Genomic DNA, 26,942 nt, shown 5'->3' on the forward strand with positions numbered 1-26,942 from the left:
GTAGTCAGCACTACTACAGCGATCACCACGATCTTTAAGGGTTCTGTGCATGTAAGTATGCAATTAGGATCATATCTGGAGTTCAGCTTTGAATCGCTAGTTGCAGTGTATGCAGTTATGAAGCTATGCACATTTAATAAGAACATTTTAATTTTAACCTGGAGTTTCACACTAATAGGTACGTCTTTGATTTTGCTAAGAAATCTGGAAAAAAAAGATCTCTGCTAATAATAGTGGTGGGAATTTATCTAACTTATGCCTGGCTTTCCCGGAAGCTGGCATTCTCCTCTTGGACTACAAGGGTAGTTTTGAATTTTCCCTGTCATTTAGTTTTAAAATCTCTGTTGTGATCTTGAAGAGCTTTGAGAATGAATTACTTCACATTATGCTCAGAGGAATGGGTCATAGATAACTTGTTTTAACGCTCTTTTTTTTGCTTGCTAAGAAAATGTAAAGTGATATTTTAACACCAGGTGCGCTTTGAGACTGACACATGGGTGATTCTATAGCTAGAGATAAATCACCAATGACAGGATCTCTAAAAAGGGTGCCTGTTTGTCCCTATGGAATTGCTCACTTTGTAGCTACACACAGTGAGAAGTCACTCCATCCCTAGCCCAAATGCCGCTGAATCTTGATTGCTAATTATTGGAGCAACATCTCACTGGCACAACTACAGAGGGAGCAAATTTTGAGGCACAAACTGGCAGCCTATTACCTTCCTACCACGGGCAATTCTGACAAAGTGTCAAGAGTAGGATCGCTAGCACCAGAGACGCCTATGTGTCATCAGCCTAATTGATGGACAGAGATATTGAATTTTCACTGTATACATGTTTAGCAGTGACCTTTACATTTATTGCAGGGGTGTCCAACCTGCAGGCCACATGCAGCCAAAGACATAATTGTAAACGTACATAAAATATTGATTTTTGGGAGGGGGGAGCATTTTTTGTAAAAATGTATTTACACTTAGTGAACACATGCAGACAAAGAAAAATTTGACAGTGTCTATTTATTGGACTTTTAGAAGTTTTATCTTCCCAAAGGAAAATATCCCACTCTTCACAGTCACGCCTTATTCAATAGTCAACAGTTTTCGGGAGCACCTATATAGTGGGGAAAATAATTATTTGATCCCGGTCTATCATTTTTATCATACGTGTATTTTAAATGATAGAGAACAATATCAACCAAAAATGCAGAAAAAACACATGATACAAATGTTATAAATTGAGTTGCAGTTCAGTGAGTAAAATAAGTATTTCATCCCCAAGCAAAACATGACTTAGTACTTGATGGAGAAACCCTTGTAGGCATGCACAGAGGTAAGACATTTCTTGTATTTGGTTACCAGGTTTGCACGTATTTCAGGAGTGATTTTGGTCCACTCTTCTTTACAGATCTTCTCCTTACGTTTTCTTGGCTGTTGCTTGGCAACTAGAGGTTTCACCTCCATCCATAAATTTTCTATAGGATTAAGGTCTGGAGACTGGCTAGGCCACTTCATGAGCTTTAACGTGCTTCTTCTTGAGCCACTCCTTTGTTGCCTTGGTGGTATGTTTTTGGTCATTGTCATGCTGGAAGACCCATCCATGACCCATCTTACGGGTTCTGGCTGAGGGAAGAAGGTTCTCATCCACGATTTTACAATAATGCGGCAAAGTCGGCCTGTATCTTTAGCAGAGAAACAGCCACAAAGCCTAATGTTCCCACCTCCGTGCTTGACTGCAGGGATGGTGTTCTTAAAGTCATAGTGAACATTTTTCTTCCTCCAAACACAGCGAGTCGAGATAATGCCAGAGAGCTCAATTTTTGTCTCATCTGACCACTGCACTTTCTCCCAATCTATCTCTGAATCATTTAGATGTTCGTTGACAAACTTCAGACGGCCTGTATGTGTGCCTTCTTTAAGAGGGGGACCTTGCAGGGTCTGCAGGATTTCAATCCATGGCGGCGTATTGTGTTACCAATGGTTTGTTTGGTGACTGTGGTCCCAACTGCCTTAAGATTATTCACAAGCTCCTCCGTGTAGTTTTGGGCTGATCCCTCACTTTTCTCATGATCATCATCCCATGAGGCGAAATCCTGTATGGAGCTCCAAACCGAGGGCGATTGATGGCTATTTTGTATTTCTTCCATTTGCAAATAATCGCTCCAACAGTAGTCTTCTTCTCACCAAGTTTCTTGTTGATAGTCTTGTAGCCCATTCCAGCCTTGTGCAGGTGATGGTGAGGTTTGGATGGAAGAAAGAGATTCTGTGGACAGGTGTCTTTTATACACATATCGAGTTGTCATTAGGAGCACCTTCTTAAATTTACAGAACTAATCTGTGTACCACATGAGCACATAGTCAGTCTGTGGGAGCCAGAATTATTGTTGGTTGGTAACTGAATTGATAACATTTGTATCATGTGTTTTTTCTGGATTTTTGGTTAATATTGTGTCTTTATCATTTAAAATACACTTATGATAAAAATTATAGACCCTTAATTTCTTTGTAAGTGGGCAAACTTACAAAATCTGCAGGGGATCAAATAATTATTTTCCCCACTGTATTTGTGAGCAACCATTTATTATTTTCAAGGATGAAGCACACAAAGGGCAAAAGTAGAACCAAAATATCTGATGAGCATCTTGTGAATTAATTGAAAATTGCTGCTACTACATCTATCGAACCAGATATTGGTGCAATGATTTATCAAAAACAATGTCAAATATCGCTCTAGTTTTATGTTGCCCTCTTTTGCTTTTATAATAAACATATTACAAAAAAATGAAGTTTCATTACTCAGATAGGTATATTATCTATATCAGTGATTGTTAACTTGTGATTTGCCCGACTTTTTCTGCTCATCAGCTATCCTTATTGTTAGTGTATTTTATGTGTGATCCAAGACAATTACTCTTATTCCTATATGGCCCAGGAAAGCCAAAAGGTTGGACCCCCCTGATTTAATGCAATAATTGTCTTTGTTTACAGAAATATCAGCATGTTTACAATGAAAATCAACAAGTTAGTTAATACAGTTTTTAGCATTTGACTTTATTCTTATTTGGGAACCTTAGCATTAGCGTCATTCATTGACATTATTTAAGCATTTAAAGTAAATATTTTAAAATAAAGGTACATTTTCTTCTTAATATTATTATGTGTTTTTTCTATTGCGATTTTTCTGTGTACTCTCCTTTTTGCCAAGGCACGAATTTCCTTTATACCTGAATTAAGACCGCTTTTATTTATATAAATAGGATGTGCAAAATACTGATTTCCTGATCCCATTCTGTATGTAGCTTTTTTATTCAGTCAGTCTTTGCAGTTAGAGAATACAACTCCATGTTACCTGTTGAGCTTCCATTGGCTTTGTGTGTCAATGGAGACTTTGTAAACATAGCAGTCATACTCTCTGTTACTGTTTCCAGTGGTGTTGAGAAGCTCTTACAAAACACCTCCCTCTCTCCCTCTGAAGCTTTTTATTTTCTCTTAGTAATAAATCTATCAGTGAGGATAAGGAAGTGGAGTGGACGGACTCCAGACGGGAACACTAGTTCTGTGTCTTTGTTTTTCTATGTAAAGAAATAAAATTGAAAGCGTATTTTAAAAAATGTCCCTGGGGGATAACATTTGAGATCACAAACCCCAGGTTATAATATTACTAACTGTCTGCTGCTTTGGTTTTATATATGAGACATTTTGAGATCCCCTAGTATCGCTGTGTGTAGCTGGTTGTGTCAGTTTGTCCTTTTGCCAGCAGCCAATGGTTTCTGGAGAAGAGGAGGATAGATGACTGAGAATTACCATTTTACAAGATCATGTATGGAAATTTAAAGGCATTCATCATATTTCCACAGATGGTCTTTGTACAAACAAAAAGGCAGTTTATAGTGTTTTTGCTAAGCTAGTAACTTTTTTTAAAGTACCAGTTAAAAAATACGTTTTATATATTTGCAAGTGTTAATTTTTTGTTGGTAATTTAGCATTTATCTTATCCAGAGCTATCTGTGATACTTATTTGTTTGCACTAACAGTTAAATTTTCAGGACAAGTTTTTTGGTGTATGTCTTTATTCTTGGTCCAAACAGTACTAATATGCAAGGCTTGAAAAGTCAGAAACTTTATTTGTATCCCTGCTGGTGCACCTATGTTAAAGGCTATGTTCATCAATGGAACATGTTCCAGCATTTGCACCTTCTCCTCCTGATCCCCCTCCTGTGACAGAGGGTGCGGGGCTCTGCCCACATGGCCATATCGTTCATTCACAGTTTGATGTGAATGAATAGGCTACAAATACTGTCGGTCATCATGGCTTGTAGTTCTTGATGAACTACAAGGGGGCTTGTGAGCGCTCTTGTAGGTCATCGTTCCTCCTGCTCTCAAGTAACTGCTTGCCCATACAAGGCAGACAGCTATCCTGAGAGTCTGCAAGAGCCTGAGATGCTCCCATGATCTGCTGATTGTGGATGCAATGCTCTGCAGGCTCCTTAGAAAAAAAAAATAATAAATGCACATTTTTTTACCTGCAAAAAAATGTGAATTTATTATTTATTTATTTTTTCAAAAAGGTGAACTTAGCCTTTAAAGGGGTCTTACACTTACAGCCAGGTTATTCATTGATTTTGCCTGTTAGTAAATTGAAAATCCCCTGTTTGGTCTCATAATGACAGCATCTAGGATGAAACAGGACTCTGGCAAGCAGTTTTCCTCTGAGGGCCTGTAGAAATACAAGGAGTTGGTCAGCCCACCATTGGTTGAAAACTAAAACATCAGTCCTAGGTGGTCTTTGCTCCTTTTAAAAATGTATAAAAGTAAAGGGATTTGTCAAAGTCATACAGATTACTTTCTCTGTGGAAGAGAACCATTAAAAGCTTTGCATTGCTGTTTAGATGTTAGATATATTAATAATACGTTTGTTTTAAAATGGATTTTACAGATCGGATTGATGGGGAAGGCTGGGAGACAGTACAGCGAGGAAGGCCTATCCGCTCCAGATCTTCAACTATGACAAACAAGCCTGCTTCTCCTCCAGATGCAGGACTTCCACAGAAGGATGACAGTGACAAAGAGAACATCTGTCTTAAGTCTCCAGAGAATACCAAGAAAGAGACATCAAAGTCAGAACATCTTCCTGTACTTGTGGAACCACCACCTAAGGAGTTACTATGCCCGTGTGAAATACCTCTGACAGAAATCACACAGGTAGGACAATCCACTGCTATATATGTTTTACCAGATTTTTAGATGCAATTCTTTGCAAGTTAACTGTGAAGAACAAAACATATTCTACTTATTAAAAAAATGTAAGTCTTTCTTCCAAGTATGACTATGTCACCATGTTACCAGTGACTTCTTTCTATAGCCTGCACAATAGCTTCTGTTAAAGTACATTAGACACAAACAGGGCTGCCATTATTGAATTGTTACTGAAAAAAAAAAACGTTATTACTTTGACTCACAGGCCCAGAAGATGCATCCTCAACATTCTCATGAAGAGAAGTCAGGAATGGCAGCATACATCATTGTCTCAGGACAGTCATACTCAAAGCTATACTCACTCCCACATCTCATACAAAAAACGGATACAATGTAGTCTAGAAATATATAAGCATATCTTAAAACAGAAATAATAAATGAACAATAGCGCAGGATCCTCATCAGCATAATCATTCCATATATTTGAGATAAAAAAACGTTGCACACTTACATTTAAAACTCTTTACATCAGCACACGGATAATGTGTACACCATCAGTCTGTATCTATGCAACTGCAGTTGGTATATCTCAAGCTGGCATGAGAAGAATCTTTTCTGACAGCTGTCAAAAGACCACCGAAGCCCAGCATCCTACAGTGCTATGCACTGCCTTGTGATCCCTATGTAATATTGGGAAGAGTGGGTGGTGAATAGGGCATTTTTTGCTGTGATGCTAAGTGTAAGGGTTTCTTCTTCTGCTTGGGCCTAAACAGTAGGTTTTGCTATAAGACCCCAAATGATGTGCTTTCAATAGAACTGTATCAAAATAATATCATCTTTAACATTTTGAGAAGCCCAAAATGTTATGAATGCATGACACTTAGGATTCTAATGTGTTGATTGCACACCTAGGTTTGAAAGCAAAAAAATCTAAATAAAAAGAGTGTCATTGTTGTGCTATAATATAGACAACACTTGCTTGCTGTGTCAACAATTAGCCATGGCCTCGTTCTTCTCTACCTGGAAATCCAGATATTAAGCAATGAATGTTATAAAACTTTTTTTTTTGTTCAATATGTTTTAGTAGTAGATATTTGTTCCAGTTAAATTGGAGAGATTCCTCCATCCACCACATTGTGTGGATGGAGTAATCTGTTTGTTTTATTTTTTACTTTAGCCCACTGGCTGAACAAAAGAAAACCTAATCATCAGCTTGAAGCTGGCCATATGTGGTTTTAAATTCGGCAGGTTCAGAACAAACCATCTATGAAGTATGTGCAGGCTGATTGTACCCATCAATCGACTTGGGTACGACCAGCCTGTCAGATTTTTATTATACAATTACTGCCAGCTGCTATTGCCACTAGAAACAATCATTGTGTCCTGCCGGTCTCGCAGGCTCCTCTCGCCCAGAACTCTTTAGCGCTGCGGGAGACATTCCCCCATTAACACTGACTATGTTGGTGGGGGAATCAAGCAATTTTCTTTCCTTCTTCTGTAGTACAAGGAAAGTAAATCGATTCATTTATGGTTTGCCTAAGTGTGTTGGAATCCTCCAGGGGAAGAAAAATGTCTATTGTTGGGGTAGGTAGATTTTGTTCTGTGATTAGAGAGGTGATGCAGTCCATGTTTATTTTACACCTGGGGGAAAAAAAAGCAGATATACTTACCTAGCTGCTGCAGCATTGGTCCAATGTTGCAGCTGTTCCAGTCTGGCTCTATGCCGAAGAACCGAGTGATTACATGACTGCTGATCACTCACTTCTTGGGTCCACTCTGAGCAGAGAGCTGTGACTGTCAGTCACCACTCTCTACTCTGCTCTTCCAACGCTCACTGGAGCACCAGGCAGGAGAGGAGGTAGGAGTGGCTGGCTCAGCCTCTCATCAACATGCTGAGGCACTGAGCCAGATGCCTGTACGGCATCTGGGTGGATCCCGACATTATTGCTGAGATCCCCTCAGAGTTTGACAGCAACCATCGGCTGGCTTCAGCCCGCTGTCACCTGATTCTGAGTCACAAGATAGCTCAAGTAAATGCCCTCTTGTGACTCGCAAGAGAAGTATGGCCAAACGAGCTTTGGCCATACGTCTCTCTTACTGCATATTAGTTTTTATGGTGCAAATTTAGACTGTATATGTGATGGTAAATTAGTTTCTCAAGGATATCCATTACATAAGAATAACTTGCTCTTGTGGAAGTCTGGGGTTTTAATAGTTATAGTCTGTCATCCCGGACCAGTGTGGAACCATGTCTTTATTTTTACACTGAGGCAAGCACTGGTTAGTGGATGGAATGTCTGGGCCTGGCAGCCACAAGATATTTGCACAGAAAAGCTCCCAGCTGGATAACAACAGCAGTGGAAATTTCTTCTATGAATGATGGACATGTAATGCACAGCCAAAAATTTGTTAGGTTTTAATTTGGCAGCAGATTGCTTAAGAATAAACTGATAGGGAACAAGCAATCAATTTTCATGTAGTTGGCTCAAACCAACGATTAAAGCTGTACAGTAGGCAGTATGTGGTAATTGCAAGAGGAGAAGCTAGGTAATGGAGTCGGCAGTGTGACTGGAAGAGGGTCAGGCAGGACAGTGTGAACTGGCTTTTCATATTTCTTCATTATAGGACAGCTATATCATTAGCTGTCTTTTTGTTCTAAACAATGTTTAGCCAATATCATTCTATATGCAGTAATAAATATTTTACATGTTGTTTTGATTCATTTATTTCTCTTTCATGCACTAACAACAATGGAAAATCCTGAGCAACCATGAGGACAGGGTTTGAATGCTTCACCACCTATCTATACTCATTATTTAGATCAGATTCCAATTGTATCTCCCTTTACTTTAAAATTGCTGTTTAATAATGGTTCTGTTATGATGCTGGTCACTTGTATAAGGTTGATTATTATTATTCAGGATTTATATGGCGCCAACAGTTTGCTCAGCACTTTACAATATAATGGAGACAATACAGCAATAATACAGTTCAATACAAGCGGGTTAGGGGGGCCCTGATCCTTGGAGCTTACAATCTAAGAGATGTGTGCAGTAGCCATTCCTTCTGTCTTGCTTTAGTGTAGGGTTTGTGTATATAGGCATTTGTTTAATTTATTCCCCATACAAGTCAATGGGAATGCAAATACAACCTTAGGGACAGCCACTCACAACCTTTATTCTCCCCAAGGTCAAATTAGAGCCTATACACAGGCTTTATTTAGTGTCATAACTTCCCATACAAGTCAGCAGGAATGAAAAGCTTAGAAGGAAGTCAGCTACAGGACAAATGTACCCAAGAATTAATTCTGAATGATCTCAGAAATGTCTGAAACTGATCCCAAATACAAGATGAACACACCTAAATACAAAGCAGCATTTTTGACATTAGGCATTCCACAGTGCTTTACCTTGTGGATTTGCATAGATTTGTGTTTCTCAGTTGGTCACTGGTGGATTTGATATAACATTGACGTTGAAGACTTTAGATATTTCATTATACCTCCTAACAGCCTGTTCACATCTGTGAAGTGTCTTCAGGTGCGTTTTACAAGCACTTATAGGTGCCTCACCATTGAACTCTGCATAGCATGCAGTTTGATGAAAGCTCACCAAAGATGCAGCAAGCAGAATTGTTTTAACGCACCGCAACTACAGTGCATTTAAAATACATAGGTGTGTAGAGGGCCTTATACTTTGCCTGCTTACTTGTGAACAGTCTGAGAATTACATTATTTTAGTGCAAATAATGTTTACGTACACATTTTGGATTTAAACCACTGTAACACCATTGTGTGGCAAGGGTTTCAGCATGCCCGCTGGATATTTAGATAAACATTAACCAGTTTTAAATATTTGACTGATTAATGTATACTGGCCTGCACCTTACGGCCTATGTCACTTGCTCTGTCCATGGTACTAATATGAACAGGTCTATTTCTTTTCATGGAATAAAAACTGGATTAACTGGAAATACAGCATAAAAATACAGTTAAAGTTTATTATAACATATACATACTGTAAATATTTTAAAGAGTATGTAAACCCAGCATTTCATATTCCTGATATGTGCCTGCTGTATCGTACTTTTATGAAAACGTATCCTGTTCTCTTTGTGTTGCTTCCTTTGTGTGAAATCCCTGGTGTCCTGCCAGTCCCTCTGCTTTCATTTTCAAAACTGACCACACTAGGCATGAGAGCACAGTTCTCTAGCTGTGCTGGGAACTCTGTGTGCTCTCCTCCAATGATCAGACTTGTCTTGACACCCCACCCCTGCACAACCATTCACTGGGAAGATCAATGTTCTGCTATTTCTTCTCCCCTAGCTAGCTCTTATGTAGCTGAGAACAGAGGATATGTTATCACTTATAGAAAAGGGGGAAAACATTTTTATAATGTTTTTTTTTATATGTACAGTGGGGCAAAAAAGTATTTAGTCAGCCACCAATTGTGCAAGTTCTCCCACTTAAAAAGATGAGAGCAGCCTGTAATTGGCATCATAGGTAGACCTCAACTATGAGAGACAAAATAAGAAAACAAAATCCAGACAATCACATTGGCTGATTTGGAAAGAATTTATTTGCAAATTATGGTGGAAAATAAGTATTTGGTCAATATCAAAAGTTCATCTCAATACTCTGTTATATATCCTTTGTTGGCAATGACAGAGGTCAAACGTTTCCTGTAAGTCTTCACAAGGTTGGCACACACTGTTGCTGCTATGTTGGCCCATTCCTCCATGCAGATCTCCTCTAGAGCAGTGATGTTTTGGGGCTGTAGCTGGGCAACACGGACTTTCAACTCCCTCCAAAGGTTTTCTATGGGGTTGAGATCTGGAGACTGGCTAGGCCACTCCAGGACCTTGAAATGCTTCTTACGAAGCCACTCCTTCGTTGCCCGGGTGGTATGTTTGGGATCATTGTCATGTTGGAAGACCTAGCCACCTTTCATCTTCAATGCCCTTGCTGATGGAAGGAGGTTTGCACTCAAAATCTCACGATACATGGCCCCATTCATTCTGTCGTGTACATGGATCAGTCGTCCTGGTCCCTTTGCGGAAAAACAGCCCCAAAGCATGATGTTGCCACCCCCATGCTTCACAGTAGGTATGGTGTTCTTTGGATGCAACTCAGCATTCTCTCTCCTCCAAACACGACGAGTTGTGTTTCTACCAAACAGTTCTATTTTGGTTTCATCTGACCATATGACATTCCCAATCCTCTTCTGGATCATCCAAATGCTCTCTAGCAAACTTCAGATGGGCCCGGACATGTACTGGCTTAAGCATCGGGACACGTCTGACACGTTTGTTACGTTGGTCCCAGCTCTCTGCAGATCATTCACTAGGTCCCTCCGTGTGGTCCTGGGATTTTTGCTCACCGTTCTTGTGATCGTTTTGACCCCATGGGGGGAGATCTTGCGTGGAGCCCCAGATCGAGGGAGATTATCAGTGGTCTTGTATGGCTTCCATTTTCTAATTATTGCTCCCACAGTTGATTTGTTCACACCAAGCTGCTTGCCTATTGCAGATTCAGTCTTCCCAGCCTGGTGCAGGTCTACAATTTTGTTTCTGGTGTCCTTCGACAGCTCTTTGGTCTTCACCATAGTGGAGTTTGGAGTGTGACTGTTTGAGGTTGTGGACAGGTGTCTTTTATACTGATAACAAGTTAAAACAGGTGCCATTGATACAGGTAATGAGTGCAGGACAGAGGAGCCTCTTAAAGAAGAAGGTACAGGTCTGTGAGAGCCAGAAATCTTGCTTGTTTGTAGGTGACCAAATAATTATTTTCCACCATAATTTGCAAATAAATTCTTTCCAAATCAGTCAATGTGATTGTCTGGATTTTTTTTTTCATTTTGTCTCTCATAGTTGAGGTCTACCTATGATGCCAATTACAGGCCTCTCTCATCTTTTTAAGTGGGAGAACTTGCACAATTGGTGGCTGACTAAATACTTTTTTGCCCCACTGTATACTTTAATCATTCTGCAATAACACCTGTTAGATCTTTTTGTGAAATTTAAGATATAATGAAACAAGCACATAATGTGCTGTATCTCCAGATCTTTGTACACCTGTCATCTGACCAATGAGTATTTGACACTTACATTCTGCATGATGAATCTATAGCCAGCAGTGGCTTGGCAGATAGATGTTCTTCTGCCTTTGTTTTTGTTTGATTCTAAAGAGCAAGCCTGGAATAAACAGGTGGTGAATTAACAGCAACTTTCAACTTGTTAACCTGTGTGTAACGCAGAAGAATTATGTCACCAGCACAGTATGGATCTCTGTCATAAGGTCCAAGTCTTTATTAAAGAAATTTCACCACAGTGCAAATAGTGCAATGTTTTGGGGTCTCTCAGGACCCCTTTGTCACATGCCTGATGGGGTTCTGTGGGGCCCTGACATGGTGCAGTATCGGCACTGTGTTGTGATCTTTCTAAAAAAGACTTGGACTTTATGGCAAGGACTCATGACATGCTGTCAACACAGTTCCTAACTACCAGGGAGGAGATCAGGTGGGTTCGGACGCCAGGAAGCTATCAAATATAACAGCCAATCATAGGCATATACACACCCCTTGTACATATTCTGCTGTGGGGCAGGTATTGCCTCTGCACCCATGATTGGCTGTCATCTTTGACAAGTTCCTGGCGGGACAGGACAGCTCGGGCTGGTTTGGACTCACTTTATTATTATTATTATACAGTATTTATATAGCGCCAGAAAGTTTGCTCAGCGCTGTACAGATTAGTGGGGGACAGTACATGAGACAATACAGTAACAAAACAGTATACGAGGGGTTCGAGGGCCCTGCTCTTTTGAGCTTACAATCTAGGAGGGAGGGGATAGTAGCACAGGAGGAAGTGGCTGTGGGGGATGGAGTGGTAGGAGGAGTGGAGGAGATCGGCTGTTAGGTGAGGGTGGGATAGGCTTCCCTGAAGAGATGGGTTTTCAGGGTGCGCCTAAAGGTAAGAAGGGTAGGTGACAGTCTGATGGATTGGGGTAGTGAGTTACAGAGGATGGGGGAAGTCCTGGAGAAGTCCTGCTGTCGGGCGTGGGAGGAGGAGACCAGGGAGCTAGTAAGTAGGAGGTCTTGTGAGGAGCAAAGAGTGCGGGTTGGGTGGTATTTGGGTATTAGGTCGGTGAGGTAGTTCGGGGCAGTGTTATGAATGGCTTTGTACGCCAGTGTTAGTAGTTTGAATTTAATGCGTTGGGCAATCGGAAGCCAGTGGAGGGAATGACAGAGGGGGGTGGCAGATGCGGAGCGGTTGGTAAGGTGGATGAGTCTTGCCGCTGAGTTCAGGATAGACTGAAGCGGGGATAGCCTGTGTTGGGGTAGGCCGGTGAGGAGGGAGTTGCAATAGTCGAGTCGTGAGATACGGGAGTGTATGAGTTGTTTGGTCGTGTCTGGGGTTAGGAATGAGCGTATTTTGGAGATGTTGCGGAGGTGGAGCCTGCATGAGTTTGCCAGCAATTGGACATGGGGTTGGAAGGACAGGTTTGAGTCTAGAGTGACACCTAGGACTTTGGCTTGCGGGGTGGGACTGATGGTGGCATGGTCGTAATGGAGAGGGTGGGGGCACGGGCTGAGGGAAAAATTAGGAGCTCGGTTTTGGAAATGTTTAATTTGAAGAAGTGGAGTGACATCCAGTCTGAAATGTTGTTCAGTAGGTGGGTGATACGGGCGGGGACTGAGGGGGTGAGGCGAGGGGTGGAGAGGTAGATTTGTGTGTCATCGGCGTAGAGGTGGTAGTTGAAGCCGTGGGAGTGTATCAGTTGGCCAAGGGAGGAGGTGTAGATGGAGAAGAGAAGGGGAACCCGAACAGAGAGGGAGAGAGAGGGGGAGGTGGTAGCGTTATATGTAACGCTGAAGGAGCATTGGGATAGATAGGAGGAGAGCCAGGAGAGAGCGGAGTCTCTGATGCCAAGGGAGTATAGTTTATTAAGGAGGAGGGGGTGGTCAACTGTGTCGAAGGCCGCGGAGAGGTCAAGGAGTAAGAGGACACCGTATTGCCAAAAGTATTTGGACACCTGCCTTTACACACACATGAACTTTAATTTCATCCCAGTCTTAGTCCGTAGGGTTCAATATTGAGTTGGCCCACCCTTTGAACGACAAGGGCTGGCTGTCAGTCTCCGCTCTAATTCATCCCAAAGGTGTTCTATCGAGTTGAAGTCAGGACTCTGTGCAGGCCAGTCAAGTTCCTCCACCCCAAACTCACTCATTCATGTCTTTATGGACCTTGTTTTGTGCACTGGTGCGCAGTCATGTTGGAACAGGAAGTTCCAACATGACTGTGCACCAGTGCAAACTGTTCCCACAAAACTGGGAGCATGAAATTGTCCAAAATGTCTTGGTATTCTGACGCCTTAAGAGTTCCCTTCACTTGAACTAAGAGGCCAAGCCCAACCCCTGAAAAACAACCCTACACCATAACCGCCCCCTCCAACAAACTTTTCACTTTGCACAATGCAGTCAGGCAAGTACCGTTCTTCGGACAACCGCCAAACCTAGACACGTCCATCAGATTGCTAGACAGATAAGTGTGATTTGTCACTCCAGAGAACACATCTCCACTGCTTTAGAATCCAGTGGCGGCGTGCTTTACACTGCATCCGACGCTTTGCATTGCACTTGGTGATGTAAGGCTTGGATGCAGCTGCTCAGCCATGGAAACTCATTCTATGAAGCTCTCTACACACTGTTGTTGTGCTAATTTGAAGGCCACACGAAGTTTGGAGGTCTTTAGCTTTTGACTCTGCAGACAGTTGGCGACTTCTGCGCACTGTGCGCTTCAGCATGCTCTAACCCCGCTCTGTCATTTTACATGGCCTACCACTTTGTGACTGAGTTGCTGTTGTTCCCAGTTGCTTCCACTTTGTTATAATACCACTAACAGTTGATTGTGGAATATTTAGTAGCAAGAACATTTCATGGATGGACTTTTTGCACAGATGGCAACCTATCACGGTACCACGCTTGAATTCACTGAGCTGAGAGTGACCCATTCTTTTACAAATGTTTGGCTCAGGGCTCTGAGAAAGAGGCAAGTCCTCGAAACGCGTTAGACTGTTGGAGGTCCAGTGTTCATGTGGGGAAAGCCCTACCATACGGACTGGACAGTTCTGTTCTTTATGATGAGCTTTCATACATTTGTCCTTTGTGAGTATATTACCTATTATTTTTATCAATAAATGTTATTTAAGGTAATGCACTAGACCGGTGCACCCTCTGTTTGTTTTCTTTGTACCTAATAAAGCGGTGACTGTATGCAACCTTTTTTATTAAGCTGACTTTATATTTCAAAGCTAAAAAATAAAAGTGTGTCCTGTGCTTATATACTACGTTAATAATGATTAAAGTCCATTCACTAAGGGAATGCTTGAGGGGAGAAAGTACAAACAATGCATTTTGCTTCAAGCACACTGGTGGGTCATTTATTTTAATGGAGACTAAACATTCACTGCTCTGGTTTCTATCACAAGCTGGAGATCTATTTTATCTTATGTTTTCTGTTTACATGTTTATACTCCTGTATATTCTTAATAACAGGACTTGCCAAGTAGAGGAACGCAGACATGATTGGACTAAACACTAGCACAGAGAATGAATCCTGTTAGACTAGGTTTGGATTGTTATTTTCCTTCTGCCTTGATGGTTTCTCTTGGCTCAGCACAGTAAAAATCTTTTGTAGCTGGTGAATTACGATGTATTAAACAGTGGTTTAAAATGTGGTGGTAAATAGTCAGACAGAGATTAATTTGGAGCACCCTGCCAGCAGAGGACAAATGGCAGTGATGTCTTTCAGAGTCTGTCGGTTGTTTGATTTTGGCAAGCTGTGTGAGTGATGGCAGAGCCACTAAGACACATCTCATTTCTCCGCAGTAAGATGATGGTGACTTGTTTGTATCAACATCCAAATAGCTTCTTATAATGGGTATTGATTTGTCAGCAAACTGGCAGTGATGCGATCTTCCCCTGTTGTCTGCTCCTCCCACACTCATCATTTGTACAGCGTTCAGAAATCCAGCCAACAAGTATAGAAGAGGTTAAGGCTTCCACATTAATAACAGTACTGCTAAATGATGCAGTGTGATTTCAGTTTGTTTGTATCATCGTTTTACAGCAACTGTGCACATATAGATAAAAAATATATATATATTGCAAATCAATAATTGTCTACAGAAGTCATTTAAATTCTTATAATTTTTTTGTTGTTAATTTTATCATACATATACAAAATAATAAAGCATCCAGGATCCCCAATTCAAGCATTTTTAGGAGCCAGAAAGCATGTGTTTCCACTGACAACTCCAACAACCTCTCAGAAAAGTCTGGCTGCAGCTGTACTTTTTGGCACGCTGGATATCTGGCTTCTGGGATTTGTGTACTCCTGACTTAGAGTAATATTGTTTGCCAAAGTTTAAAGGGTAATTCCACTTTTGGGGGGAGTGGAGCAGGAAATGTTAAGAAAATAAATAAATATATATATATATATATATATATATACACACACACAATATTGCCAAAAGTATTGGGACAGCCCTCCAAATCATTGGATTCAGGTGTTCCAATCACCTCCAATGGCACAGGTGTATAAAATCAAGCACCTAGACATGCAGACTGCTCCTACAAACATTTTTGAAAGAATGGGTCGCTCTCAGGAGCTCAGTGAATTCAAGTGTAGTACCGTGATAGGTTGCCATCTGTGCAATAAGTCCATCCGTGAAATACCCTTGCTACTAACTATTCCATGGTCAACTGTTCATGGTATTATAACAAAGTGGAAGAAACTCTGAACAATGGCAACTCCTACACGAAGTGGCAGGCCATGTAAAATGACAGAGCAGGGTCAGCGCATGCTCAAGAGCACAGTGACCAGAAGGCGCCAACTGTCTGCAAAGTCAAAAGCTAAAGAACTCTAAACTTCATGTGGCTGGTACTTGGCTGACTGCATTGAGCCAATTGTAAAGTTTGGTGGAGGGGGGATTATGGTGTGGGGTTGTTTTTCAGGGGTTGGGCTTGGCCCCTTAGTTCCAGTGAAGGGAACTGTTAAGGCGTCAGCATACCAAGACATTTTGTACAATTTCAGGCTCCCAGCTTTGTGGGAACAGTTTGGGGATGGCCTCTTCCTGTTCCAGCATGACTGCGCACCAGTGCACAAAGCATGGTCCATAAAGACTGGCCTGCACAAAGACCTGACCTCAACCCGGTAGAACACCTTTGGGATAAATTAGAGCAAAGACTGCAAGCCAGGCCTTCTCATCCGACATCAGTGCCTGACCTCACAAATGCACTTCTGGAAGAATGGTTAAACATTCCCATAGACACACTCCTAAACCTTGTGTACAGCCTTCCCAGAAGAGTTGAAGCTGTTTTAGCTGCAAATGGTGGGCTAACTCAATGCTGTAATTTTCTTTAAAAAGCAGTGCAATATGGCAATCTGGAAGCCTTCCCCAAAAATGTAAATTTCTGCTTGTGTGATTTGCTCACTGATTTCCCCAGAAGTCTGCACTAACATAAATGTCAGTTTTTAGGCATCCTCTGTAACAACAATTTCATTTTATGTGAGATATTCCTAAAGAGTTAATTACTTATAAAGGGATGCAGACACTGCAGCTTTCCTCATTCGAGCCCTTCAAGTGCCTCAAGTACTGTAATTGATATTAAAAAAGTCACTCCCACATTCACTCTGCACACAACAAACCCTGCAACAAAATGTGTTAAAATCCCTGCAAAAGTCGAATTACACTAAAGCTGAACTCTGGAATAAGCATATATTGTCTAAATACCAGAGGCATTCTTATTTGAATCTTGGTGTGCTTTGTGTATTGCTTCCAGATCTGTCCAGTACTCCAGTGTGAAACTTTGCCTTTGTTCAGGAGCTTACTGTAATAGAGACCAGTCACTGCAGCTCTCCCTCTTTGTGCAGGGTGACTTGACTTGTCTCCGCCTCCTCCTGTAGTTTTCTTCAGGCAGCCTGTAGTAGGTGGGATTGCTTGGCCCCTCCCACAGCTCTGGTTGCTGCACTATGTATAGCTCAGTGATAATATCTTACAAGCTAATATTTGGATTTGTAAAGGTATTTGGTGCACATAATTTGGATTTATATCTTTTGTGGTTATTGAGGAATATATTTTAATTAATGTGTTAGTGCTTGGAATGCAGCTTTACATTTATGGCTGAATTTATACCAGAGTTCATCTTGTTAGAACATCTAACTCTGACCACTGACATGAGATGGAGTCAAAAGATCCAGTTGCTGGATGATTGATATTGTGTACAAACTTGCTTGATTATGCACTGCCTTGATGTTAGTGGTGCTGTTCATATCTATGAGAAACAGTAGCTAGTGGCTGTAATATTAGTTAGGCAGGTGGGGACTGTAGAGGCTGGAGATTACCCAGAAACACACAACCATTTCCCATTCTGACTGGCTTCAGGTGAAAATCATCTTATTTATAGGGGTACTTTAGATCGGGATATGATTTTCAGGTAACTTCCAGAATTCAGCAGTCTTCAGAGCCCAATTAAAATCTTAAGGGCACCAAAGTGGTGATAATTCTGTGAGTAAATATACCCATTTCAAATAGGACAGTCTGAGACTCCTGAGGTTCCTTCTCTCTGCAGAGAGAACACTGATTCCAAGATATTGAAACACAACTACCATTTCACATATTAGTGAATGACTTAAAGTGGTTGTAAAGGCTCAAGGTTTTGTACCTTCATGCATTCTATGCATGAAGGTAAAAAAACGTCTGTGCACAGCATGCCCCCCCCCCCCCCCCCACCCAATACTTACCTGAGCCGCGTCACGATCCAGAGATGTGCATGGGACACTCCCTCCTCAATGACTGAGACAGCAGACAGCCATTGGCTCTTGCTGCTGTCAATCACAACCAGTGAGCCAATGAGGAGAAAAAGGGCGGGGCCAGGCTGCGGCTCTGTGTGTGAATATACATGCAGAGCAGTGGCTCGGGAGAGAGCCTGCTTGGGTGCCCCAATAGAAAGCTGCTTGCTCTGGGGCCACTCGGGGACCCTAGAAAAGGAGGATTGGGGCTGTTCTGTGCAAAATCTCTCCACAGAGCAGGTAAGTATAACATGTTTGTTATTTTAAAAAAATTGCCTTTAATATTACTTTAACAGAGTTGTGAGAATGAAAGGACTAATAACCCAACTTCGTAACCAGCCTTTATTGTAACATAGAGCACTTTGATCGAATTCTGCTCTGCCGTCTCAAACCCTAGCTGTAATCCAATTACAAAGCATCTTAATAATAAAGTAATAATGTAAGCACTACTTAGGCCTACCCTGGCTGGATCCCCACCTCCCTCCCCCTCTCATCATTGTCTATCCTTTTCCTTTCTGTGTACGCTTAGTGACATTGGTAGTATACCCCCTAACCATACCCAGCACTTTACTTATTCTTCCCTATGAGGTAGTAGATGACCTTTCCATCCTCAACACACCAGTTACTTCCCCCAAACAAATGCCAAATGTATTAAGAATTCAGTTGTACTATGTATTGCACCTATCTCAGATGTTTTAATTCTATTTAATGGGGGAGTCTGCTTTCCTCCTTTCTGTACTTCATGTGTATGCATTTATTGTTATATAAAGCCTAGTAAAATGTATATAAAAAAAAATCAGAGGGCTGATGTTCTACAGTTTAAGTATTTTAAGCTGAACTTTTCGGATCAAAAATGATTTGTATAGATATGATATGCTTCTGACAGCCCTTGAGAAGTGTAACATCAATTATAGGTAAAGCAAAGGGTGGAAAAAGATGTCTGTACTTTGACCCAGTACGATAGTAAATAAAAGATTTCTGCTGAATGATATCATTGTATAGAACATGTTTTCAAGGAAGTCATCACCAGCACAGGCACAGAAGCAAAGAACATCCAAGGGATTACAGGGCACAATCTTTGGCAATGACTCAGTGAGTAATAGGATTGAGAAGCCTTCATGTCATTCCAAGGTTTACTCCGGAAAACTTCCCAAACCACCAAAGATATTTTCTGTAAGCAGGTTAAACCTTCAGTGTAGGAGCAGGGTTTGGCGTCAGAACAGTGTTCTGAAGAGCTCTGTGCACTGTTCATTGTTTGCAGAAGTACAAAAAAGAAACTACAAAAAGTTTTGTGGTTTTCATTTATAAGTCTCTGATCACATACACACACGTAAAAAAGTACTCTGATGGCAAAAAGTAATTAGATCTAATTTAGTGGCATATAATATAGTCTAAAGACGGAAAAAAACAGCTTTCCTTCATATATGTTTTGCATGGTTTGATAGTTCTGCATGCAGCATACTGGAAAAAATGGTTCACCAAGGGTGTATCCTAGGAGAGGTATTGGGGAAACTTCTCACTGAGATGAGGTAAAAGCTCATCTAAAGCACAGGATATTACTGGCAGAAAAATCTGATTTTATAGTTGCCCAGACACTGAACTCATGTATTTACAAGCATGCACTGTAAATGCAGACTATTGGTTGCTAAGGCGCAGGCAGTTATGGCCATCTAGAGTCCTTCATTGCTTTTGCTGCCTAGCATCCTTAACTGCTGGAACACAGCACTCTTCCTACCACCCCATCCCCCACAGCTATCTTCTCCTGTGCCACCATCCCCTCCCTCCTAGATTGTAAGCTTGAAAGAGCAGGGCCCTCGATCCCCTTATGTTTTGCATTGTATTGTTGTTGTTCTGTCACATGTTCTGTCCCCCTTTGTAATGTACAGCGCTGAGCGAACTATTGGCGCTTTATAAATACTGTATAATAATAATAATAATATTGCAAGAATTCTTCGTTGCTAGGACACAGGCAGTTGTTGCTAGGATTCTTCGCTGCTAGGACACAGGCAGCTGTTGCTGCATAGTTTCCTTTGTTGCTAGGACACAAGTGGCTCTTTTACTCCCAGTAGAGTACATTTGCATGGTATGCTGTAGGCGTGTAAACATTAGCACAAGCACATGTGTGCAGTGTAAAAAAAAGTCCATATGCAGGACTGTGGATGCATATTTTTCTGTTTTGAGTTTACGGATTGGAACGCAGCACAATTTTACTGAGCTTTATACGTCTGTGTGCAAGCCTGCATTAAAAAAAAGAGAAAAAAAATGCTGTTTTTGCAGCCATGTGCCAGTATCATCCTAAAAAAAAAAAACATATTTAGAGACATCTATCATTATCACAGTTATGTTTCTATTGACCAGTAGGGCTGACTGTCTTACCCAACACAACATTGGGTAGGCAGGAGAAGGTGGGATATTGCTCAGCACTGCAAGTGTTGCAAGAATCTTGTTTATGACATTCTTAGATTCAAGAGAAAAGGGATTGGAAAGACTGAATACAAAGGTATGTGCATGCACAATGTAGGCCCTATTCACACCTTTGTGATTTACCGTGTATTGCGCAATCTGCATTAGAGTGATTCTAAAGGTTAAAACGTTATACTTACCTGCTCTGTGTAATGTTTTTACACAGAGCATCTCTGAGCCTCTTATTTTTTTGTGTCCATAGCCAGTGGTCCTGGCTCCTCCCCACGCTGAGTGCTCCCAATAGCAAGCCTTAATTGCAAGCTCTCTCCTCATTGGCTGACTGGCTGTGATTGACAGCAGCATGAGCCAATGACTCCCACTACTGTGTGAGCCAATGAGGAAAGAGAGTCCTGGAGAGCTGAAGCTCTCATGCACATTGCACAGAGTGCATGAATGTCAAAAATTTCTGCCTTTTGAACCACTTTAAGTATTGACAAGAGAACTGCCATTGTTTTCAATGGGTCTGTTCACATCTTTGTGTTGCATTAAATGTTGTCTTTAAAAATAGTATGTGATGCGTTTTTGGTGCGGCAAGGCAACTTTTTGGCCACATACACTTCAGTTGCAGTGCATGAAAATACATTTCACATGAATTTTAGCACATAACAAGTTCCCACCTCCTAGCAATCTCTACTTAATTCCAGTGGAGCAGCTAATAAGGGACTTTGGGTAGTGGGGTCCCCAAAAAGTTGCCTTGCCGCACCAAAAACGCATCATATACTATTTTTAAAGACAACATTTAAAGCCCCGACTCCCAATATGAGGACAGTAGGAGGCGTCAGAGGGCCTTGGAGAAAGTTTGCAGTGACCTTTTCACCAACTTGGAAAGAGATAATTTTATCAGTTGGTTTAGGACCTACTGTTATTGTTTATTGTAATAACTCCCTTAAACTTTTAAACTATGCTTGTAAAATTTTCTGCTGCCTTTTCTTATGGTGTACTTTCATGCAGGATACTTCCATTGTTCAATATTTTAATAGTTTAGCACAGACAGGTCTGGGAGAAGTTTGACTGATAATATAATCATATGAATAAAGGCTGTCAGGACTAAACATAAGCAAAGTGAATTTTTTTTTTCTTGTAAGCTAGGACATGCATTTGTTATGGTGGGTTGACGTTTGTTTTAAAAATTTGTAGCACATGTTTACGGTTACCATACATGTTACAATCTGAATGCACAAACCTTTTAGAACCAACTTTAGATTTAACAAAACAATGTAATGAGAGGACCTTCCTAAACTATCCAGTTTGTATTTTATTTGGCAGGCCCTTGCATTCCATACTGTAGGTGTTGGTAGATCTAAAAGAGATTGTAAAATCAGATTGTAAGAAGTATGGTAAGCTAGTTTATCTGTGTAGTGGTTGTGAAGCAAAGTGCTGGCTTGGTGCCCTGCAATAATGTCTGCAGGGCTTCAAGCCAGCACTTTGTATTCTAAACCATAGTAAAACCATTTAAATAAGTAAATAACTCTACATGAATAATTGAAAGGAATACAGATAATTATAAGTGCTTTATGCAATTTTTTTAACATAATTTTAAAATAACAAACAATAATTGGTAGTGATTAAACATATGTATATTTTTTTATTGAATGTGAAGTTTAGTGGGCTTCATTAAGGAAGTTCCGAAGGAGTACTTAGTAGGGATAGGGTTTGGTGTGATGTACTTCACTGCCTCTTCATGCCTTGTGCAGCGTCTGCCCCTTTTTCCACTGTTACTTTTCCCATTACACCTGAACCAACCCCACCTCTAGATACATACCCACCACAACCTACCCCAGCTGCATGAACATTTTCTCACCCACGATCCTTAATTTTAACCTCTCCCCACCTTTCTCATCCAGCTACCCATATTCTTCTGCTTAATACCGAGACCATCCCCCTGCTCAGCTATCTGGTCCCATTTCAGCCCACATCCCTTCAACCTTCCACATTGGTAACTTCCATGATCCAAAACCAGTATGCTTTTTCAACTACCACTTCCACTACATCTTCATTTTCCTCATAGTCTATACCACTACCGACAAAATTCTCCTTTTCCCTTTTCCTTCTGTAGTAGTTGTGCATAATAATAATAATCAATCAGCTTCTAGCTTAAGCATGTTCAGTCAAGCTTTGAAAATGAAAGCTAGAAACTGGTTGGTTGCCATGCACAGCTGCTCCAGATTCCGTCTGCTCCAGTCTTAGTAAATTCTCCTCTGCGACCTTCTACAAGCTGCATACAGTTACTACCATATGTGATCACAATTTTATGTTTTTTATATTCTGCATTGTCTAAATATATCAGATTTTTTTGGAATTTAACAAATATTCCAGTAAAATAAATTCTATCTATTACAAAAGTTACAAGATACAGTATGCACTATATATTGTTTTGGGTCATTGCTGGAATTTAAATAATAGTTCTTGAAAAAATGTATAACAAAGCTGAAAAAAGAATAAGTTAAAGTACAATCTATTTTATATCTACTGTATATGTATATTGTTTGAGATGTTGGAGAACTTGTCAGAAAGGAGAACTTTCAGAGAGGTAAATTTGCCTCAACGTGATGTTCTCTTGCTCCAACTGGCTAGAGAGTAAACCCTGCAACTCATCAGAACAGTGAAGAAAAAAATTGGACTTAGTGGTCACTACTGGTGCAGCTCTGCATAGAAACCAGTCAGCTTCCAGTTTTATTATCAAAGCTTAATTGAACAAGCTGAAGTTATAAGCTGATTGGCTACCATGCACAGCTCCACCAGATTCTGAGTGCTCCAGTTTTAGTAAATCTACCCTAATGCCACCTTGGACATGAGCCATTAGATGAGATAGTGTCACTTTTACTGGCATGTTCAAAGTGACCAGGTCTATTTAACTATAGTATTTTAGTGATATAAGGAGTATAATCACATACATTCCATTTTTTACTGACAATTGTATGTAACTGAGGAATTTTCCTTGTGCAGGGAGGTCATTATCCATGACCAAAAAAAATGGCCTCTCTCTTCTCTATTAGTGAAGTCTGCTCTCCAATTTCATCGAATGTGCAAATGACAATACCAGCTAACGCATTTAGGGGGACTGACCAATATCCTTAGAGCAGTGCTAGCATTAGCTGGTATTGTCATCCACACATTTGTTGAAATTCGAGAACGGACATCTGAATTCTGTGCTTTTATGTTATGTCATCATTCTTATTTGGCTCGTGAGTATAATATGTTTTCTTTTATCCTTTAATAAAGTGCTGGAGATAATGCACTAGACATTTGCGCCCTCTTTGTCTCTTGTTGTTAATTCTATATTTAGCATTCATTTCAGATTTAAGAAAAACTTCCAAGACATACAGTGCTGTGAAAAAGTGTTTGCCCTCTTCCTGATTTTTGTTTTTTGCATATTTGTTACACTTAAATGATTCAGATCATCAAACAAATTTTAATATTACAAGAAGGTAACCCAAGTAAATACAAAATGCAGCTTTTAAATGATGAAGGGAATGAAGGGAAAAAAAAGCTGTCTAAACCTGTCTGGCCCTGTGTAAAAAAATAATTACTCCCCACCTTTGCTAAATCGTTAATGAACTAAAATGAACCACATTTTTTGGAAAGCTGAGGTAAATTCCACTTACCACACCAAGGCCTGATTACTGCCAGACCTGTTGAATCAATAAATCACCTAAATAGAAGCTGTTTTCTGAAGCACGTTAAAAGATCTCTAACAGCAAAACATCATGCCACGATCTAAAAAAATTCAGGGACAGATGGGAAACAGAGTAATTGACATGTATCAGTCTGGAAAGGGTTACAAAGCCATTTCTAAGGCTTTGGGACTCCAACGAACCACAGAGAGCCATTATGCACAAATAGAGAAAACGTGGAACAGTGGTGAATTTCCAGTAGTGGCTGACCTTCCAAAATTAATTCAAGAGCACGACGATGTCTTAAAAGAGCCCAGAACAACATCTAAAGAACTGCAGGCCTCACTTGCCTCAGTTATGGTCAGTGTTCATGATTCAGCAATAAGAAATAGACTGGGCAAAAATGGCATCCATAGGAGAGTTCTAAGGCCGCTGCTGACCAAAAAAGAACACAAAGGCTCCTCTCACATTTGCCAAAAAAAATCTTTATTATCCCCAAGACTTTTGGGAAAATATTCTGTGGACTGATGAGATAATAGTTAAACTTTTTGGACAGTGTGCGTCCCATTACATCTGGCATAAAACGAACACAGCATGTCATAAAAAGAATATCATGCCAATGGTCAAACGTGGTGGTGGTAGTGTGATGGTCTGGGGCTGCTTTGCAGCTTCAGGACCCGGTTGACTTGCCATAAGTGATGAAACCATGAATTCTGCTCTCTACCAGAAAATCCTGAAGGAGAATGTGCGGCTGTCAGTTTGTGACCTCAAGCTCAATCGCACTTGGGTTAGGTAGCAGGGGGATTAGGGGGCAATTACTTTTTCACATAGGGCTAGGCAGGTTTGGACAGCTTTTTTTCTCTTAATAAGTGAAATCATAATTTAAAAACTGCATTTTATATTTACTTTTTGTTATTTTTGTGTAATATTCAAATTTGTTTGATGATTTAAAATATGTATGACAAATATGCAAAATAAAATCAGGAAGGGGCAAATACTTTTTTACAGCACTGTATAACCCCATATTAGATTAAGTCACTGTTAATTTTAGTCTGTACTCAGTTGTCCTTTAGTATTACTATATACTGTATAACATATCATTCCATTCATACATGTTTAGTAGTTATCTACAAATGTGAAATATTAAAATATTGATTTGTTTTGTTTTAGTTCACTGTTCACAAAGCCTTAGAAGAAATAAAGACAACAGGATCCTTTATTGCCCAGTCGGCCCCAAAACTGCCCTGTCTGGACATTCCAGTTGAATTTCTGGATCCTCTTTCAAGGATGAGAAACTCTGATATCATCTGCTCTGTTGACCCATCAGATGGAGGGAAAAGTGGTACCGATATGGATCTTTCAAACGTGAGTGCTGGAAAATTGGTAAGAACATTTTATGTGCTCTTTAAATGTTTTATATCTTTATAGGACTCTAAATTTCAGCATTTTCCTGGTTAAATATGAGTGTGTAATAACTGCTGATTGGATGCTGTTCAAATTGTATGGTATGAAGCTTGGGTATGATGAAGATGTGATCAACGTAGTATTAGTGCAAGGAGGTAAATTGGTATGTAGGGAATGATGGCCTAGTGGATAAATATGATTTTGTTTTCACAAAATGCAACTAAATTAGCAAATAAGCCAGTCAGCTTAAAAAACTAGATAGATAATACAGTTACCTTCTTTCTTCCAGCCTGGCTGCTGTGGGTTAGTTAAATTTGTAGCTGTCACCTAACATGGCTGTTTGTACTATCCACGTGTCATATTTAAAACAATTATTTGCAGTTTTGAGGTAGATTTATGAATCTACAAATCTCGAACCCCCATTTTCCCTTCCAGGTTTTTTTGGAGACTACAGAATGTTTAGGGTCTCTATTATTTTAGTCACCTATCTAAATAGAGGTAGTCCATCCAAACTGGTAGCCGTTAAGGACCATCTAGTACCTTGTTTAGCATATTGAAATTTTGTCTTAACAAACCCTAGTGAGAACAGAGTATACCTTTCTTGGTTTATGAAGGACAGCAGTCAAAACAAGGAAAATTAGTGTGTATTTATCTTTTTTTATTGCTCAGGTCAGTCTTTTCTAAATATAGATTTTAAAGTTGGTAGATATAAAGATACCGCAGCAGTTGGTGGGTGCCAAGAGTGAATGCTGGATGATGACTATTTGCTTTTTTTCTTGGTGGCAGAATGTTGTTTGTCAAAAACGTTGGGGTTCCCCTAACCCCTTACAGTATGATGCGAGTGTCAGCTATTTAATGGAAGCAAATCTTAACAATGTCTCTCTTTTATCTAATTGTTTCTTCTCATGGTGTACTTGTTCAGAACAGGTAAACTCTTCTCATCACTCTGCAGTTCTGTTACAGATGTTTAGGATGAATGGTTCAATAATACAAACAACCATTTTGTTATATTGTGGCATTGCATGTTAATTTGTGCTCTGTCCTTTACTAAACAAATGCATGTGAGAATGTGCGATGTAAAAGGAAGCTCAGAGTGTGAGCTGCCTAGCTTTTTCAGCCTACGCATTTGCTTTTTATATACTGTATATATTGTCTTTGTGTGAAGAGAAAAATGATTTATATCTACATACATCTCAGCAATACATGTGCATTTCCCCATGTTTCCTGCATGTACAGAAAAATACTTGGTGATCCCGTCAGAAATGAAAGTTCCTATTGATATAGGCATGCCCACAGCATTACATCTTCCAAAACACTTTCCTGCACATGGAGTGTGGGCAGGCTGTTGGAAGTCGAGAATAGTATGGTTTTGCTGGGAAGGAAATCAGTGTATGTATATGGAGGGGAGCGGGAATACA

General features: G+C 40.4%; 1 protein-coding gene across 3 annotated transcripts in view; it reads left to right on the top strand.

Annotated features, from left to right (window-relative positions):
• The window catches only part of SCAPER (S-phase cyclin A associated protein in the ER), a 363,489-nt gene that overhangs the window by 47,051 nt on the left and 289,496 nt on the right, over nucleotides 1-26,942 (top strand). For 2 of the 3 annotated variants that reach the window (XM_089655289.1, XM_089655290.1), the window contains exons 8-9: nucleotides 4,932-5,197; nucleotides 25,291-25,503. In XM_089655289.1, coding sequence (XP_089511415.1) covers nucleotides 4,932-5,197; nucleotides 25,291-25,503 — 479 coding nt within the window. The remainder of the gene's footprint in view (nucleotides 1-4,931; nucleotides 5,198-25,290; nucleotides 25,504-26,942) is intronic. The other variant, XM_089655291.1, reaches the window with a different exon arrangement.

Source organism: Staurois parvus, unplaced genomic scaffold (assembly GCF_062004578.1).
Source record: "Staurois parvus isolate SC_StPar_1 unplaced genomic scaffold, SC_StPar_1.0 ptg000832l, whole genome shotgun sequence".
In the NCBI taxonomy this organism is placed as follows: Eukaryota; Metazoa; Chordata; class Amphibia; order Anura; family Ranidae; genus Staurois; species Staurois parvus.